The sequence below is a fragment of the Anomaloglossus baeobatrachus genome, chromosome 5, assembly GCF_048569485.1.
Source record: "Anomaloglossus baeobatrachus isolate aAnoBae1 chromosome 5, aAnoBae1.hap1, whole genome shotgun sequence".
Classification (NCBI taxonomy): Eukaryota; Metazoa; Chordata; class Amphibia; order Anura; family Aromobatidae; genus Anomaloglossus; species Anomaloglossus baeobatrachus.
Window position 1 is genome coordinate 432678973 of NC_134357.1, and position 16142 is coordinate 432695114.

Sequence of the window (16142 nt, forward strand, 5' to 3'; positions counted from 1 at the left end):
CTAAAAGGACCCTTTGGCCTATAATAGAAGGCCAATGCTATTAACGAGAACATGTCAGCAGGATTTTGCTATGAAATCTGAGAGTACCCTAATGTAGTGGTAGAGACCCTAATTCCAGTGATATGTCCCTTTCTGTGTTTTGTTTGTTCAATACAATTAGAGTTTTATCCCAAAGAGATTATCACTACAGGGTAAGCTGCTTCTCTTCCCACCTTTTAGTCCATTCCCACCCCCAGCACTGATTGTCAGCTTTCTGTCAATATATAGTGTGCACAAAAAGCTGCCAATCAGTGGTGTGGGTGAGGTTACACAGGGCTCAGCATTCAGTGCACTGCTAGATCTGCAGCAGAGAAAAATGTGATTCTATGGGCTTGCTCTCATAGGTGAGGAGACGATGGAGATATTTCTCCTTCTTCTCCATTGTCTGAGACGGCATATATCGGACTGTACTGTACTGATGTAATCTGAGTGCAGTCCGACACACGCACCCATAGACTTGAATGGGTATACATATACATTGCTAATCACAGCATGCTGGTTTTGTTTTATCTCATTCCTATCTAATGGAGAATAGAAGCATGCCAAGCAAGGGACCATGTACACATATTTATTATTTTTTTTATTAATATTGCAAAACAAAAAGGACCACAAACAACTAAAAACAATTAAAACATCCAAAAGGCTATATGAACACACCAAAACATGACCATAATAGTGTAATGCCTGTTGGATAATATTATATATAAGCACCAAAAGCACTACTTACCAGGCAAATGGTATGATGGCATTAGACTGATAATGTAGGGAATGGGATACAAACCCTAGACATCAAAAGAGAGAATAATGCGACTGAACAAATAAAACAATGATTGCAATGCCAGTATATGTTTGAAAGAAAGATCCGGCACCGGGTCGCATAGTTTCCACCCTCCTTTGCCAATGAAACCGCATGTGCGGACATGGCTTCTGGTAGGGTACATGACACTTACTTGCTGCTTTGGGCTGGTGCTCATCACCTCTGCTGTCAGTCGCCGATGCCATTAGGTAGTAAGACACAGAACACTAGAGTTCCCTTCGCCAACCAGTTTTTATTTACGTTTATTCTTCACACCATTATGACAGCCATGGCCTTCCTTCCTTTCACTATCTGTGGGGTATTACTCTTCGTTGTGTCCTCTGCTATTTCAGATCTCGTCCTCAATACTCTGTACCACTTTCCCCTTAATATCGTACACCTTGCTCCGGTCCTGGGACAAACGGCTTTTGTAGCCGGACAACTTTCTAAGGCCGTAGGGGTGAGCCATAGGCTCCGGACCTACAGAGATTACTTTGGGCTTCCCTGTCTGGCCCTAGCACTGAGACCACGTCTTTTCAGTTTGAACCCACATCTCGACTGACGTCCTCTGTAGCTCCATCTCTTACCCGTACACCCTGCCATCTGTCACTCCTCCGTTTTACAACTTTAACCCTATATTATCTAACATGTCTTCTAAAACGTGCCGGCTAACTCGACCGCTAGATGACAGCATTTGGTAATCTGATCAACAGTCCTAACTCTGTTACATCCGGAACCTATTCTTCTTTAAAAACACACACATTAATAATATTCAACAGTAAATGGTAAATACATAAGACATAGCACAGTTACATCATGGAGGCACCACACACCTATTACATGTGCAAAATGTCAGTAAGATCTATACTAAACATAAATGACTAACAAGATTGTATCTAGTAACATTAATAAAGCTGACATATAAGTGAAGTAGTTAACTGTGTCCTAATGTCCCTATGATAATAATACTTCTTGTATAGAGAACTAACAATAAATAGAGCAAAACAGAGCAGTATACTACCGACACAATAACAAAGGTCATCAACAAAAGGATGGTACAACATCAACAGCAAGATCCATGTATGCATGCAAAAATATGGAGGAAAAGAGGAACCCTGTCTATCCTCTAATACCTGTTATACAATGTTGCACTTACGCACCAAAAGCCCTCATTTTTTTATTGTGCCAAATTGGCATGAGAAAACAAGCGCTGTTTTTCACTACCCTATAGAATAACACTGGGTCGATGAAACATCTGATATAACTCGGCCGTGTTATACGCTAAAGTGAAGCGAGCTCTATCACAACTGCTGCACCCAGTATACTAAATGAATCATTGCTGGAATCAGGGTTTCTGTTCCTATATTATGCTGCTGTCAGATTACATAGCAAAAAGCTGCTGACAGATTCACTTATTAGATCCCGGATAGCTTGGGGTCTCGTCCTAGATTTTGCCAATTCAAATTATGCCACTGCCCATAGATTCTTTTTGTGCTGCCATATGGTGCTTCCAGGTGACAATATCCTATTTAGTCACTCTTCGATCTGCCAATACAACTTCTTCAACTTTTTTTACGTTTTCTTCATTGAGGGACGTGGATGGGCGTCCTTCATGATGTTCATCTTCCGTCGATGTTCTTCCCAGCTTAAATTCCTTGGCCCAGCGTGCAACTGTGGAATATGGAGGAGAAGAGTCCCCCAATGTTTCCACCAAGTCGCTGTGTATGTCTTTGGTAGTCATTTTTTTCAAGCAGAGGTATTTGATGACAGCTCTGAGCTCGTTTTTTTCCATTTTGTTGTTCACTCCTCGGCAGTTCATATTCAAATGAATGTAGCTCCCGGGAATTATGGCCTATTTAAGTGATTTTTTTTTTCCTGGACTAGTGGGTACCTAAGAGAGAAGAAAACATTTTATTTTACTTTCTGTGTGCAATAGAAATAACCGATTATCATTACTTTTGGATCGCCCCTCGTACATATAAAGTTGGAGATGTATGGGGCCATCTACTGTCTCCTCCCCAATATCCTATAGAATTTGAGCCTGCAAGGGCAGGGTCCTCTTCCCTCTGTACTAGCCTGTTTATTGTAACTTGTATATGTATTTTTTCACATGTACAGCACCATGGAATCAATGGTGCTCTATAAATGAATATTAATAATAATAATAATAATATCAGACTATAGGTCCCATATTATAGATCCCCACAACACAAGCCATGCACAAAATACATACATTTAGAGAAGAGTTTTCTTGTGAATTTTAGGTCAGACTCCCCCCTCTTTGATTTGTTGAAATGTATAATAATAAGTTGTAACTAAAAAGATATGTAAGTTCATTTTGTTCTTCTTTATATAGATACGTGGTGAAGTGCTGGAGCGAGACGTCAATGTAACCATCTTGCGAATTGGAATTGTTGATGGTGATACCCCATACACACCAGGATGGAGAGCAAAATATTCTATCGTAGAAGGAGATGATAATGAACATTTTGCTATTTCAACAGATCCAAAAACAAATGAAGGTCTTCTTAGGGTGATTAAGGTAAATTTAATATGTCTTATGATGTACAGGCAAGTGGTGCCCACATGCTCTGCTTTAGTTTTTTGCTCCGGCCTTTCACAATTGATAAAATTGAAAAGTTTAAAATATTTTTAAAGAGGCTGTCACACACAAGGGTGTGGAGTGCGCTATAGACCAGGCTTACCCTGTAGGGGTGTGACTAAGTGCCTACCGGTATTCATGAGAGACTCTGATGGTGAGCTTGGGTGTGGCTTCCGGTAGACACCAGGTACAACTCCAGGGCAGTAGCTGACACACAGTTCTGGGACGCAGGTACAGAGCTCAGGGTAACAGGCAGGACTGGATACTGGTTTTGGCTCAGACGAGATGGTTGATTCTGACAGAACAACCGGTTCAGACAGGAACGGACTCCGGTACAGACCAGACCACAGGTTCAATTTACACGGGTATGGTCGAGTTAAAAGTAAGGACAGGTTCTGGTTCAAACTGGACAGGTTCGGGTACAGGCAGGCAGGACAGATTTGGGTACAGGTAGGCAGGACAGGTTTGGTTCAGACAGGATACAAGGTCACAGGACCTGACAACAAACTAGCAAGTGAAAGACACACTATACTGAAGTTGCTCAGGCACCTCCCTATATGGGAGGGTGCCTTAAGTACTTTGTGGTTCTCAGCCACAGGTTGAGGACACTTACAAAACGTGCATGCTGTCCTTTAAGATGCGGCGATTGCTCACACGCACACTAAGTAGGTTATCAAAAGACCTTTGCAGGCCCTGGGATCTGGGTACCGCGACGGGAGCTGGCACTCATGTAGGAGAGCTTGCAGGGTGGTGAGTATATCAGCTCCCCTGCAGGGAGGAGGTTGAGTAGCTATGCAGAGATGCCAGCGTTACAGGGACCTGATGAAAGCCCTCTCCTACCTCAAGGGGTTGAGGACTCATTTTGCCCTCCCTATAATACAGTCCTGGTGACCCAGCAAAAGAAAACAAATGAGACAATCCATTGTAGATCCTGTGGTATTATTGTTACACCAACTTGTCTACCTTGGTTTCAAACCTAGTAAAACCTTATTTTTTGGAATTGTCAATGAAATTGCCTCTCCATCCCGACACAGCTTTGAAGGGAATGAGTGCTCTCCTAGCCTAGGTTCTCAGTCTTTACCTAGATTTAGGTTGGGATCAGACAAACATTTGAAAAATCGTCTAATTTCTATGTAGAAAACTCGCAATTTTCATCTGTGTGTCTGTTTTTTACAACCTTGTGGTATCCATATTTATACATCAACAGGTTAAAACGTACATGATCAAGTGCACTGTCCTTGGTTTTACTAGTGGCAAGATATCTGTAAAAATCGGATACAGTACAGGCGTTCATCTGAACAGCCCTGTTGATTAACATTGATCAGTTTACAATCTGACTTAAACTCCTTCATCACATGTCTGTATATGTTCATCTGCAATACGGCTGTTCAGATGACATTTGACTGAGTGTCTGAGTGTGAAAAATTTGCATCATTCACTATGCTCTTCCGAGTATTGGGTGAGAATTGCATATACAAGTCTATGGGTGCGCAAAAAATCGGGCTCCATATGAATCATCTTTGCAGAATCCCATTTTTACAGATACATTGCCATTATTAACCTAGGAAACTATTTTATCATGTACATTTTAAAATGTATATATTTAAAATTTGATGGCAATGTAAAAAATGGACACATGAATGGCATGTAGATGACAATATGGATGACAATTTGAGTTTGCTGGAAAACAATGTCATACTCTTGTCCAAACCTGACTTTAAAGGGAATCTGTCACAGGTTATTGCTATGCCATCTGAGAACAACATAATGTAGTGGAGTAGAGCCTGACTACAGCGGTGTCACTTACTAGGCTGTGTTTTTTTTTTGTTTCAATACAATAAGAGTTTTATCAACAGGAGATTATCACTACAGAACAAGCTTCCTCATACAGAGTAGTCCAACCACACCTTCACCACTTATTAGCAGCTCTCTGTAACTATGCAGTGCATATGTGGCGCCCCTGAGGTTTCAGTCGCCACAGGCTACTGCACCTCACTTAAGGTGCATTTATTAATCTCGGGTAAGGAGGGGGTTAATGTTCCGCCCCGTGACAGCTGACGGGCTGCTCGGACCCGGATCCACAGTGGCTCGAGGGGTCTCCGGATCCGAGGCGGGGTCACGCGGCTACCCGGAATAAAAAGGGGGAATTGTTTTGGGTGGTGAATGGGATAATGTTCGTGACGCCACCCACGGTGTGTGGTAACGTGAGGGACCACCGCTGCCGTTTAGGGGGGAGCCCGGGGACGATGGTGCAGCAGCTCGAGATATTAACCCCTCCGTGGGCAGGGGGAGTGGTGTCCCGGGACTCGTTGATGGATGGAGTGGGGAACCCGTCGGGGGTGAAGGGATATCGGGTACTCACACAGTCCATAGTCACTGATGCCAACACCAGGTAAACCAAGCTCTTGAATTCTCTGTCTCTGTTATTCGAGCACGCTGGGTCCGTGCCCCTTTGGTGTTGCTGGTTGGTCTGAAGCCTTGTTCCTTGGCACTGTGTGTCCTACGTATGGATCCCTATCACATAAAGCTATTCGGGTCCCACTCACCTGCGTGGCTAGCAGGGTGAGCTTGCTCTCAGGGTTCACGCTTGGGATTTTCTGGACGGTTGTGGGAAGTCCTATCCCCCTCGTTGCGCTAGTACCCCGATTCTGGAGTGGGTGGGGAACGGTTCCTGAAGACTCTGTTCCCGTCGGGTGAATTACTGTGATGCGTGAAGCTTCTTCCCAGTCTAGGGTCTGCGTACCCTGTCGTGCCCTGGCCCCTGCCCGGTTGTAGTACAAGGTAGTAAAAGTAACCTGATTTTCTCCTAGATTGACAGCAGTTGTACTACGGTACAGGGACTCGTGTTATGTTCACAAAGACTTTCACGGTTTTAACAGTAAATTAAAAATGGACCACGGTCACAGGACTGGCGTGACCTACACAAACTTGTGTCTTGTAAAAAAAACTGCACCTGTTGTGCCTACCAGAGTCGTCTGGCATACCCCGGGACCTCAACCCGGCCCAAGGACCCATCTAGGTTTCCAGGGGAACCAGGTTGTTTGGGTGGGGGGTTGTAGGGATCTGGGACGTTGGGACTGGACTGTCGCAGGGAGGTACCGCAACGTGGAAAGTTGGGTCCCTGCTGCCACTAAAACCGGTGGCATTCCCTGTGGCAGACAAACTCTAAAGTTAGTAACGGTTAAAGTATAAGCACCTCCCTAATGTGGGATGAACCTGTTAAATGTTTTATGTTAACCTTTTTTCCTCCTTGAAAAAAAAAATAAATGCTTGGTGTTTTATAGCTTGCGGACGAGCTACGTTTAACCAAGGGGGAATGTGACGCCCTTACCTATCAGGTCATCCCAAGGGTGCCATGCAACCTGCCCTTCTACATGGTACCCGCTCCTCCTTGGTTACGGGTCCTGTCAATTTGGTGTTGCTACCAATAGGTATACTTAAATCCTGAGGAACACTCTGCACCACACCCACCAAACACCCATTGGGCAGCCTGAGGGAAATAGGGCCACCCAGATGGAGGGATGGAAGAGGAAGGGCAGAGATGTATGCCTAGAGAACGTCCATAAATTTTCTCATCATAGAATCCTTGTGATCTCATTTCATCTTTTTAGGATCTCATCTTATCTCAACGCGTTTCACTCCATATAAGTAGACAACGGAGCTCATCAGGAGATTTTCATTTTTCAAAAAGGCATAATAGCCTCAGATGTTTTGGTCTCCAGGGATCAGAGTGGTGTGACAAAAAAAAAGATGAAATGAGATCACAAGGATTCTATGACGAGAAAATTTATGGACATTCTCTAGGCACCATATGATACAGATTTACAGATAAGTGGAAAGCCCTATTGCTGTAAAATAGTATAATTTTTTGAAAAATAAGATCATTTGATTGACATCTGATAATTGATAACCAGGATTATAGGGCTTCTTTAGGGTAAGCCGCCGAGGAATGGGGGCACCGTAAAAATAAGGGTGTACTCCATTGTCAGGCAGGAGTGAGATCATTGAGGGAAAGCCCTTTTTGAAAAATATTGTAAACTTGTATATCCATTGTATTTATTTGGGTGCCAGAGACATAGGTGGTCTTTACCAATAGAGAGACGCTTTTTGATTATTTGAGAGGGATAGAGAAGGGTCATATAAGGGTGAGCCGCTGAGGAATGGGGGCATCGGTTAAGTGAGGATGTTCTCCATTGACAGGCAGGAACATCTCTTGTGAGGGGAAGATTAAGGACAGGTTTATTTTCCCACTCGCCCCTCCCAAAAATATTGACGTACATTTTGGCTGGAAGTACTTTGAGTCTTCCATCTCTACCTCTCAACTGTCTCAAGTGAAGTGGTCTAGACAGCTTTTTTAACTATTCACTATTTGTGTTGGTGTTTTTGTTTGTCCTGGTCTAAAAAAACTCTTTTTAATGTATATGAATAAAGACAATTTTTTAATGTAGTTTATTTGAAGGAATTACAGTAGGTATTTTTTCTGACACAACGTCAATATAGGATACCAGTCAAAAATTTATTTTCTGAGTTTTTTACTTTCCCATGCAATTAGCTTTTCATTAATTCTCTCATTTTCTAACATTTTCTATATGGAAAATAACAAACTGTGGAAAATAACAAACGGAAAACACAGATACCTAACAATTTTACGGTATCACATTTTTGGCTATATCAACATTCGTTACTGGTCCAGCTCCTTGGGGAACCGGTAACCGACAGCAGCGGCCGGCACGATCCGCTCATTCACTACTGTGACCTGTTTCACGTAGAGGGCATACCAGCCCCGCTCGCCCCAGTGCCGGGTGTAGCTGACCATCTCCCCAGGCTCAAGGTTGCGGCCAGGGTGATCTCTCGGGAGGTGTTGTTCCACATCACTTCTGGTAACAAACACCCCGTCGGCCAGACAAGCTTCTGACAAGAACCACCCCCCCTTTTCGGGATCATAACTGTGGACCATGCCTCTTCTTATCGGACCTCGGGTACGGAATGTAGATTTCCTTAGGTAATCTTTCTCTCGCTGGGTGCGGGCAATGATCTCTTGCTGCCATTGCTCTGCCTGGGTCGTTGTCGGTTTCAGTGGTTGTTGTTGTCGTTCCCAGCAGGAGGCACCGGTGTCCGGCCTCGGCTCCCTGACTGGCTCGGGCTTTGAAGGTACTACTGCAGCCCCAACAGCCGTTGGGATGCCGCGCGGTAATGGAACCGGAGGATTGAAAGGTTCCACTCCCGTTGCTGGAAGTAGTGGGCCCGACTGCTCCACAGCCAGGGTTGCAGGGTCCGGGTGCACCACCTCTAAGGACGGGCCCGGTGATGCAGCCGGGTCTGGTCTGGGCAGTGTCCAGACGACCGCTGTCATGGCCGGGATGATGACGGACCTTGGGGCTGTTGCTGGAGCTTCAAAAAACAGACTGCAGGTTCTGCTGCCGGGATGGATAATGGCAGCTCGGCGTCCGCCGAGGACAGGGTAGGTGACAGTGGAGTGGTTGCCGCAAGCGGGGGCGGACCGGATCCCTCAGCTGCCATGGCCGGGTTAGGGTAATCAATAGGGACTGGGTAACCGCTTACCCTTTCTTTACGTGGGATTTCAATCTCACGAGCTCGCACCGCCACCGCCAGGCTCCTCATCTCTTCCCTCCAGTGGTTTAGTATGAACAGGAACTGCGTCCGCATTCTCCTGCACAGTTGCTCGGTTTCCTCTTCAATCCAGGTCGCGGTCCCGGGAACAGCACGTTCCGGTGACCAGCTCCGCCATCTTGCCTCTGCATTGTCCAGGAACAGTAAGGCAGAGTCCTGGCGTCCCTGCTTCTTTTCCGCTTTCACTACATTCCGGCACGCCCCCTCGGTTTTCTCCCAGCACTCTTTCGCACGCTGTGGCCCTCTGGGAACTTCCGGTTCCTGTTTCAGGCTGAAGACGAAGGGCGGGGCTTCGGCTTCTCGCCCTTTTCTAAGAAGAGGCGTTTTTGGCGCGAAAACAGCGGAAAAATGGCGGACGACGCAGAAAACGTGATTTTGGATTGCGATTTTCACTTCTCAAGGCACACGTCACCCAGGTTAGTGGGTCCTGCTCGCATCCTGTTCATGACGCCAAGTTTTCCTAAGGTGTGCTGCCCCCGCGACAGCCGACGGGCTGCTCGGACCCGGATCCACAGTGGCTCGAGGGGTCTCCGGATCCGAGGCGGGGGCGTGCGGCTACCCGGAATAAAAAGGGAAAATTGTTTTGGCTGGTGAATGGGATAATGTTCGTAACGCCACCCACGGTGTGTGGTAATGTGAGGGACCACCGCTGTCGTTTAGGGGGAGCCCGGGGACGATGGTGTGGCAGCTCGAGATGTTAACACCTCCGTGGGCAGGGAGAGTGGTGTCCCGGGACTCGGTGATGGATGGAGTGGGGAACCTGTTGGGGGTGAAGGGATATCGGGTACTCCAACAGTCCAAAGTCACTGACGCCGACACCAGGTAAACCAAACTCTTGAATGCTCTGTCTCTGTTGGTCAAGCACGCTGGGTCCGTGCCCATTTGGTGTTGCTGGTTGGTCTAAAACCTTGTCCCTTGGCACTGTGTGTCCTACGTATGGATCCCTTTCACATTAAGCTATTCGGGTCCCGCTCACCTGCGTGGCTAGCAGGGTGAGCTTGCTCTCAGGGTTCACGCTTGGGATTTTCTGGACAGTTGTGGGAAGTCCAATCCCCCTTGTTGCGCTAGTACCCCGATTCTGGAGTGGGTGAGGAACGGTTCCTGAAGACTCCGTTCCCGTTGGGTGAATTACTGGGCTGTGTAAAGCTTCTTCCAGGCCTAGGGTCCGCGTACCCCGTCATGCCCTGGCCCCTGCCCGGTTGTAGTACAAGGCAGCCGGCCTGCTCTCTTGCACCTTGGACGGGTACAGGAGCCCAGCTCCACAGCGTGACCTGTCCTGTCACCGCTGTCTCACTGCTCAACTACTACTCAACTGACATCTCTGCCCTCCCTCTTCCATCCCTCCATCTGGGTGGCAATATTCCCTTTAGGCTGCCCAATGGGTGTTTGGTGGGTGTGGTGCAGAGTGTTCCTCAGGATTTAAGTATATCTGTTGGTAGCAACACCAAATTGACAGGACCCGTAACCAAGGAGGAGCGGGTACCATGCAGAAGCACCCTTGTGGCGCCCTGATAGGCCAGGGCGTCACATTAACCACCGGTGTTTCCACATTTCACCTTACATACAGCTTAGGTACCTTCTCACTGGCCATAGACTAGGGTAGGCTGGGGGGTGGTCATCACGATGCATGGGACTTTCTCGGTCACTAGGACAACCACCTGGGGGGGCAGGTACCACTTGGGGTGGAAGTAGGAGCAACCATCACACAATCTTCAGTCAAGTCGGGACTTCAGTTCTGGCAGCACGACACCACCTTCTTCCTTCTTTTTCTTCAAGGAGCCTTAGGCTTGGAGCGGAAAGCTCAGCCCGGGTTCCTCACTTCTGGAGGGGCACCCCTTGAGAAAGGACATTTTCAAGTACCGGTGGCTACCTCTAACTTATCCGGGATCGGCTGGAGCCCATCACGGCAGAGATCGGTACCAAAGGACAGTGAGTAAAGACCTGGAACCGCAACTGCCGTGTCTGTCCTTAATTGCCGGCGCCCCGCACTTCGGCACCAACGGCCACTACTACCTCCATCATCCTCCCTGGAGCCTAGCATCGCCTGCGGGAAACTAAACTACCTTAGCTGCTACACCATCCACCCCAGAGGACTGTGAACGCAGCTAATCCCTGGTCGCATACCACAGGTGGCGTCACGAGACAACTCCCAACATCCTCCTCATCATCATCATCATCATCATTATGTCATCATCCTTTCATTTTATTGTACACCTTGGGGCCATGAAGCCGGGTAAGAGCCACCCGTAACATCTCCAGACCCAAAATCACTGGCCCGGTGACGAGTAAAGTTAACCCCTTGCCCCATGGGTGCTACATATACAGAAAACTGTAGTGTCTGAGGGGTTAACAACTGATCTGCAGCAGAGAAAATTGTGATTCTAATCATAACTGCTGCACCCAGTAAACTAAGTGATATATCGCTGAAATCAAGGTCTCTATCCCTACATGTTGCTGCTGTCAGTTTAGATAACAAAAACCTGCTGACAGATTCCCTTTAAGCATCATGTGACATGGACTCATAGATTGTCATTGATCCATACTCACATCAGTAGAAATCCTTCTCTCCGGCCTGTGAATCTCAGAGAATGTCCTTTCATCCATTTTGAAGATCATATTCGGCCATTAAAGTCTATGGGGATCTATACAAAATGGATGAAACACAGAACTTCACTTTCCAATCAAGTTTGATCAGTTTTTAACTGAACAATTATAAATGTTCAGGCAAAAGCTACATGCTTCAGAAAAAAAGAGGGATACAAAAAACAAAAAAAAAAAAAAACCCCAGAAGTATCTAAGGTGACATCTGAGCAAAAAATAATTTCGTTTCTCTAGGATAGTAATAATATCCACACGAATGTGTGAATGCAGCCTTAGGACTCCATTTTTCTGACAGTCAGTGTATGTTGATATTTTTGTATCCACAGCCCTTGGATTATGAAGAAAGCACCACGAGCAATCTCATGATTTCAGTTGAAAATGAAGAACCAATTTATACCTGCAAAATCGTAAAGAAGCAAACAACAGGACTATGGGATGTAGACGCCGGCAAAATTCAACCACGGCTCGCCAAAGAGAAGACCTCAATCTTAGTAGATGTCATAGATCGGAATGATGCTCCGATATTTAAACCTCAGACCATACTGGTCACTTCGGAGGAACACTATATTAAACCAGGCACTGTGCTGGTGACATTAGAGGCCAAAGACCCCGATATAGTTGCAGCCAATAAAATCAAGTAGGTATTTAAATGGGTTTTCCAGGACTCAGATTATCATGCTTGACCTTGGAGGTTACTGAATATGTGATTCTTCCAGGTACTTTTTAGCCAATGACAGCGCAGACTGGCTCTCTGTACACGAAGACACTGGAGTCATCACCACCAAAGGAGAACTGGACAGAGAGTCCAATTATGTGATGAGCAGCAAGTATATTGTGGAGATCCTGGCTGTGGATGACGGTGAGTAATCTTGAGACCTGATATCGGTGTCCTGTCTGTGTAGTGCATTGGAAAATCGAATGTGGCATTGACCCAGTGGCGGACCCTGACAGAACAGGAGCTTTGTGCAAGTGGCTATGGGCCCTCTGCAGTCGGTCCTGTCTATGACAGAAGCTGCGTACTGCATTGGAGGTGGTAGTGGCCCCTTTACCTCTTAGGCACCTGTATGGCTACACAGGTTGCCCCAATATCTTCTCATTGACACATATATTGTTGAACTATACATCCTAGATCTTGTAACCCTATAGGTAAGTGAATGTTTGGGGTCACAGGATGACTTCCATGTGTAGCTTCGTTCATAGTTTTATTGTACATGACCAAGAGATAGATTTTGCCATTAAACTTACCAATAGTTTGGTCGCCAAGCCCAGTTTCAACTTATTGCATCCAAACTATGCTCATCCGGATAACCTGGAAGTTTTTGAGTATGCTTGTGTGAAGCCCCACAGGTGTTGTGTCGGTGCATTACCTTCAGGGACTCCACTCGGCTGGATCTTGTCACTGGTAGGAAATCTTCTATTTGTCGTGACGCCACTCTCAGAATTGCGGTCAGTGGGGACCGCCACTGCAGGTTAAGGGATGCCTGGGGCTGATGGTGGGTGCAGTCGGGTGTAGTAGCCTCCTGAGAGTGAGGCAAGCCCCAGGGCCCTGTGTAGATGTGTAGAACTACAAGGCGCAGAATAACTCCACACAAGCAGGATGTCTTTCAGGGGTTTTACTCACAGTTGATGGCAGGGTGAGTAACCCGGGCGTAGCTGGGATTAACCAGACTGGAACCAGGTATCCTTCAGGCTGACTTCTGATGGTGACTACCAACTCGCCTTCCTTAGCCCTTTTTGGTTTGGGGTGACCCCGACTTTTAGTCCCTATGGGGGTCACCCAGGGAAGATGCTGCAGCCTCTCTCCCCTTCGTTTGCCGTTTGCTTGTCGCCTGGACCAGGCCACTCCAGCTACTTGCCTCCTGTGACCTATGGGCCCTATCTGTGGCTACGTGGCTGCGGCTTTTGTGGTGTTGTGGCGTGGGCTTTGAGAGCCCCACACCGGCAGGTTTAGCAAAAGAAAGCTGGATCTATCTCCGCTTCGGGATCTGCCGCCCGTTTGGGCCTGGTACTCCCTAGCAGTCTCCTTACTTCCCACTCCGTGCTCTCTCTCTAGCTGAGATGGGTTTCGGGTAGCACTCCTAGTTGACCGTTCTCCCCCGTCGGTAGCCACTGCGCGGACGCTGTCAGACTACAGCAGCCCAGGGGAAGGGGTCAGCTCTCCTCGGAGCTCCCTGGACTCTGCTCTGAACCGGCTCACATCTGGGACCTTCACTGCTGCTCCTGTCAGAGCTTCACTTTCCTGCTCCTCACTCCTCCACACTCTGCTGCAGACTGTTTACTCCTCCTTCTCTTTTCCCTTTTGTGCCTGCCAACGCCACCTAGCAACCAGACTCTCTTACCACACTCCTTGAGAGGAGATGGAGGCTTTTGGCCCCCTCCACTATTCCAGTGGAGGTGAAGGCTTTTCCCCCTCCTGGGATCCCCAGGGGTCCTCTCAAAGGTACATGTGTGAGACCTGATCACTATGCGCCTGTGTAGTCACACCTCGGTCAGCCTTCTGGATTACCTGTATTGTACTGTCCCCAGCATGGGTGCAGTACTCAGTGGTGCCTGACCAGGTCAGGGGCGCCACATTCCCCCTTAGTTATCACCAGCACGTCCTCGGGCTGCAAGACAACATTTTAAAATGCATAAAACATTAAAACATGTAAAACATTTTTTTAAAAGCACCAGGTACCATACATCACCACCCTCCACCCACAAGTCCGTTAACCCACCCAAAACCCTCTCACGTTGGCCACGCCTTCAGCCACTTCTGGCAGGATGTAGAGGCGGCTTTCATGGTCTGGTGGTCTTCAGGGTATACCTGGCCTGGTGGAGCCGCGCCTTCAGCCTCTTCTGGCAGGATGCAGAGGCGGCTTTCACAGTTGGTGCTGACCAGGTACCCTCTTTGTGGTGGAGAGCCAGGCCCCATAAACAGGCATGCTCTCTGGTTGCAGGTGAGCCAAGGCCCTATATACGGACGTGCTCCCTGGTTGCAGACGAGCCAAGCCCCTAAACAGGCTGACTCTGGTGGTGGTGGTGCCCTCTGGTGTAACTATTTACACTGCGAGAGTTTGTGGCTATAGCCAGTTCATAGCCTTAAGGTTTATTTCTCACATCAGTTTATGTGGGCACATTGCTTAAACTTGTAAAACGTTGCAAACTTCAAACTGGTCAAAACTTTAACTTTTCAACTGCTGTACTTCTTACTTTAGGCAGATTCCTCTTCACCAGGGCTTGGGCCTGTAGGGCTGCGGCACCTGTTGGTTTCTCCATCTTGGTCATCAATGGGTTCCTTTTCTTTTCTTTCCTCTGTATCTGTTTCTTTTTCTGTAGGACATGGTGTTACGTCTAGCGCATACCAGCCTCTTTCTCCTTGATGCATGGTAAACTGTACGGAGTCTCCTGTACGCAGGTTCCTTCCAGGATGTCCTCTGGGCAAATTAGCTCTGACGTCTCGTCTATTGACAAAAATGCCCTCTTTCATACCTGATGCCACTATAAAGCCGTATCCGCTCTTCAAGTTAAAGTCTTCCACAATTCCTCTACAAAGGGGTCCTCTGACCTGTGCTTTGGCTCTTCTCAGGAACCGTTTTTCTTCTAAGTCTCGGGCCGTGACTTCTCTCTGCTCTGGGGATGGCGGTGCAGGGGAAAACTGGGTTCTGCTACGGCGCCGTGTCTTGCGGGCTGGATTCTGCGAGGTACAGCTTACAAGCTCCCAGGCGAGGCTTTTGGGTAGATCTTCTTCAGCAGACGGTGTCAGGTCTTCTTCATCCCAGCGGGAGTATGGCAACATCTCTGGCTCTGGGCATGGATCCACTGCTGGTATCTCCGGGATCAGCTCCTCAGCCTCCTGGCCTCCTCTCCCCCTTAGTTCTTCTGAGCACTCCTTCGGTGGCAGTGCTGGGGATGGGCTTTCTTCAGCAGACCCAGACGGGGAACTCTTTGGCGTGGTTGCTGCAGGAGTTGTCGGAATCCTCTTGGGGGTGTGCGGAGGGAGCATGTACTGATCCACCATCTCCTGTGGGAACTTGGCCTCCAGGTCAGCCTTCAGCTGCCAGTATGCGGGGTCCTCCCCCAGCGTGGGCTTCCTAGCCGGGACCTCCTTGGACTGGGGAGCGGTGTCTGCTCTGGCCTTGCAGGCCGGGGTAAATAGTGATGCAATCTTATCTTGGCGGGCCGCGCCCTGCATGGCGGCGGCCTGGATCGGCGTCGCTGTCGCGATGGGATCGGTGCAGGCTGGGCTGGGCGTCGCTGCAGCGATCGGAGCTTGGCGGGCCGCACCTGGCGGGGCTGCGGCCTGGTTCAGCACCTCACTTGCGGCGCGGACGAGCGTTGCTGCTGCGGTGGGGTCTCGGCGGGCCGGGCCTAGCATGGCGGCGGCCTGGGTCAGCGTCACACCCGCGGCATGGATGAGGGTCGCGGTGGCAGCCGGTTCTCTGCGGACCGGACTGGGCGTTGCTGCAGGGACCGGGTCTTGGTGGGCCGAGC

At 48.2% G+C, this 16142-nt stretch overlaps 1 protein-coding gene across 4 annotated transcripts in view; it reads left to right on the forward strand.

The window, feature by feature from the left end:
• LOC142311727 (cadherin-like protein 26) overlaps positions 1-16142 on the forward strand; it is a 273298-nt gene that overhangs the window by 193740 nt on the left and 63416 nt on the right. For all 4 annotated transcript variants that reach the window (XM_075350388.1, XM_075350392.1, XM_075350389.1 and 1 more), the window contains exons 8-10: positions 3192-3377; positions 11996-12306; positions 12386-12528. In XM_075350388.1, coding sequence (XP_075206503.1) covers positions 3192-3377; positions 11996-12306; positions 12386-12528 — 640 coding nt within the window. The remainder of the gene's footprint in view (positions 1-3191; positions 3378-11995; positions 12307-12385; positions 12529-16142) is intronic.